Source organism: Bison bison, unplaced genomic scaffold (genome assembly GCF_000754665.1).
Source record: "Bison bison bison isolate TAMUID 2011002044 unplaced genomic scaffold, Bison_UMD1.0 scf7180017862649, whole genome shotgun sequence".
Lineage (NCBI taxonomy): Eukaryota > Metazoa > Chordata > Mammalia > Artiodactyla > Bovidae > Bison > Bison bison.
The window spans coordinates 14,318-17,728 of record NW_011493221.1 but is presented as its reverse complement, the minus strand read 5'-3'; the positions used below and the strand labels follow the sequence as shown (position 1 = coordinate 17,728).

The window sequence follows — 3,411 nt, the reverse complement described above, 5'->3', positions numbered from 1 at the left end:
CTCCAGTCTCAGTAATGGGAGTATTTCTAAACTCTGTGTGTCTCTAGACAGTGTCACCTAAGTTCCCTTGCGCCCCTGGGCAGGTCTAATCACAGCAGGTGAAGCCCTCTGTGCCGAGGCGAACTCCCCACACAGGAGGTGCCCAGCTCTGCAGAGCAGTCAGTTGAGAGAATGCTTCACAGACAGCATCTGAGGAGCAGCCTCCTGGTGGCCCTGCCTGTCCCCATCAAGGAATCTCAGCAGACGGCATGCAGCTGGGAAGGGTCCTGGGACCCCGCACTAGCCTTGGACCCCCTGGGGAGGAGCTGCAGGTCCAGATGGATCCTGTGGACGTTCAGCAGCCCCGATCAGCACCTCCTGTGTGCCAGGCTCTGGGCTGGGCGCCGAGGCACAGAAGGGAGAAACGCAAGACACGGTCTTTGCCAAACCGTGGCTGAGCTGAGGGGCCGCCCGCAGGATGACGGACGTCTGTGAGACCGCGTGTGTGGGCAGCGCGGACGCACCCAGGCACCCCACACTCCCAGGAGCCACCAGTGAGAAGCAGAGATCAAGAGTTCCCAGCCCACGCTACCCCAGGTGTCACACCTGAGTCTTTCGATGCAGCGGTCCAAGCTGTCAGTCACTTCCATCAGCCAGCCTTGCCTGTGGCGTTTCATGAGGGCCGCGCCATCCACCTGGGACCACGGGGCAGGGGTGAAGATCACCCCCTTCCCGACAGGGCGGGGTGGACCCTATGAGCTCCTGCAAGTTGCCTCCTGCCTCCACGTCAACAAACCCTGACTGCACTCAGGGAGATGCTCTGCTCCAGCTAATCCCAACTGCCCTCTCACGCCTTTTCTCCACCCTTGTAGATGACAACATCCATGTGAGCCATCTGACCAACGCGGGAAAAGGAGTTTCTATGGCATTATTTTTCTGCTAGAGTCAGCCATTGCTGGCATTTCCCCTTCTGTCTGCCTTGAATATAGATGAGGTGGCTGGAGCTGGGGAAGCCACTTTGTACCCAGGAGGGAAGCTCAAGAGACTACAGATGTTGGCCCTCGTCCACTCTTCCCCCTGACCTGACAGCTCCGTCCAGATGGGGGGGGCGGTCTCTGCTCTTATTCACAGGTTTACCGTCTCCTGGCTGGACCCCAGGGCCCCAAGGCAAGGGAGGCTGGGTCCTGGGAGCGTGGGTCCTGGGAGCGTGGCTCCGGGCCTGGCAGTGATGGGCACTTGGAAGGCAGGGGTGTCTGCTGCCGTGGGGACCCACACTGGGATGGGAGGATTTGGGAGGGCACAGGCAAGAGCAGGGAGGGTGAGGGCGTCAGGGGGGCTCTCGAGTGGGTGGGGGGCTGCTCCCGCGGGCTCACCTCTGCGATCACACCGATGCACCCCACGATGACGGCAGCTTTGGCCTGAGCCCCACTCATGCCACCCAGCCCGGAGGTGACAAAGACCTTGCCCGCCAGGTCCTGGAGCCCTAGGTAGCGCCGCCCCGCATTCAGCACAGTGAGCTGAGGGGGAGGAGGAGGAGTCACCACCCACGCTCGCTCAGCCCCCCAGTCCCACGGCCCCGCAGCCCGCCACTCACCACCGTGCCATGGATGATGCCCTGGGGGCCGATGTAGCAGTAACTGCCTGCCGTCATCTGGCCGTACCTGCCCGCGGACGCAGGGGCGTGAGCGGGTGCTGGAGTGGCGTCTCCCCACCCCGCTCCCCGGGGTCTAAGGAGCTCTGTTGCCCCACATGCATCGGCGTTCTCCTTAAACAACAAAAGGAGGCACTTCCCTGCCGGTCCAGGGGAGTCCACCTGCCAAGGCAGGGGCGTGGTTCTGATCCCAGGTCTGGAAGGATCCCACGTGCCTCAGGGCAGGTGAGCCCACAGGCCACAACTCCTGAAGCCACCACCCAGGCCCGCGTGCCCCGGAGCCACCCCAATGAGCAATCCCTGCTCGTGGCAACTGGAGGAAGCCCGCACGCAGCAACACCCGTGCAGCCAGAGATGAGCTCATTAATTAGTCAAAACAGAAGCCTGTAGGAAAGGCCAGTCCCCTAGTTTCTGGCAGAGTCGGGGCACAGCACTCGAGAGGTTGCTGTCATTTACACAAAGGGCCCCGTTCTGACGACCAGGCCGGCGAGGACCTCTCCACACATCAGCACCCGCGGTGAGCCCCATTGCAGGCTGCAGGAGCCGCTGTCTCTGCCGGTCAGTGGGCGGCTCCGCAGGCCACAGAACAAGGCTCCCGGGAGTGAGCCCCCGGCCTGCTGAGCACTCTAGGCTAGATCATGGGAGGAGGCGCCCACGTGCACCGCGCGGTGGCCGTTCAGCATCTGCGTCTTCGGCCCCGTGACAGGAGATGAGACTGCGCTGCCCGAAGACTTCGGGGACCCAGTCCGCCAGCCCCCAGCAGCCTCCCTGGTCCCTTCTCTCCTCTGGATTGAGGGCGGATCCTGGATCTCACACATCCAAACTCCAAGCCAATCCCAGAACTTGGGCCAAGCACAGGGCCTCTGGGAACCTCCACTTCCTCTTCTGATAAATGGGGCATGGGTTATCCTTGTCGTGCAAGCTTGTGTGAATAGAACGATTGTGTAGACACAATACACACCCACCAGGGAGGCGGGTAAAGCCCGCCATGGAGCGTGCTCCCCCAGGGTCCCATCCACTCAGGCGGTGTCACACTCATTCTCACACAGCTCGGGGGCCAGAGCCATCACCACGCCCCCTTTGCAGCCAGGACCTGAGTCCTTGCAAAAAATAGGATTCAAATTGCATGTTCGATCACTCACACGTGTATAACAACTGCTGGGACATCCATGAAAACAAGAGGGAAATGCGTAAATACGGAATCGTGCTATAGAGCTTTGATGGTGAGGGCTTTTCAGAGCTGAAGCCACGATCGCTGCGCTGCTCTAACGTAGGGCCTGGGCAAGGCTGCGTCATGAACCAACAGCACTTACATGGTAACCCCCATGGCAAAGAGCTTCTCGTATTCTGTCCTGGAGGAGTAGTTGGGAATGACCTGCAAGAGAGGGGTGGGCGGAGGGCTGGGGGCCGCGCCGTGGCTTTCGGGGGCGACGGCTCGGCGGGCGGGTGGCGGCTGGGCCTCCCTGCGGCCCCGGGACCCACCATCCCGTTGGTGATGACCAGCCTGGGGGCCTCGGGGCTGCTGGGAAAAAGGCCAAGCGGGTGTCCGCTGTACATGACCAGCGTCTGCTCCTCGGTCATTTGGGCCAAGTAAGACATTGTCAGCCAGAACTGCAGGAGAACAAGGCACAGGGGTGGTGAGGGGGGCCCCACACTGGCCCCAAGTCCCCCCACGAGGCCGCCAACTCCCCTCCAGTGGCCCCACTGCAGGACCTCTGACCTCTGGGCTCTCGGGCATCAGGGAGGCAGAGCCCGAGCCCCTGAGCCAGTCTCAAGGTGCT

The 3,411-nt window shown here is 62.1% G+C and overlaps 1 protein-coding gene across 1 annotated transcript in view; it reads right to left on the bottom strand.

Annotated features, from left to right (window-relative positions):
* Nucleotides 1-3,411, bottom strand: part of UROC1 (urocanate hydratase 1) — a gene marked incomplete at its 5' end in the record, with an annotated part of 7,894 nt that overhangs the window by 2,726 nt on the left and 1,757 nt on the right. Inside the window, 5 exons of the mRNA XM_010832878.1 lie at nucleotides 510-674; nucleotides 1,353-1,496; nucleotides 1,574-1,640; nucleotides 2,944-3,005; nucleotides 3,113-3,241. Of these exons, the coding sequence (XP_010831180.1) occupies nucleotides 510-674; nucleotides 1,353-1,496; nucleotides 1,574-1,640; nucleotides 2,944-3,005; nucleotides 3,113-3,241 (567 nt within the window). The remainder of the gene's footprint in view (nucleotides 1-509; nucleotides 675-1,352; nucleotides 1,497-1,573; nucleotides 1,641-2,943; nucleotides 3,006-3,112; nucleotides 3,242-3,411) is intronic.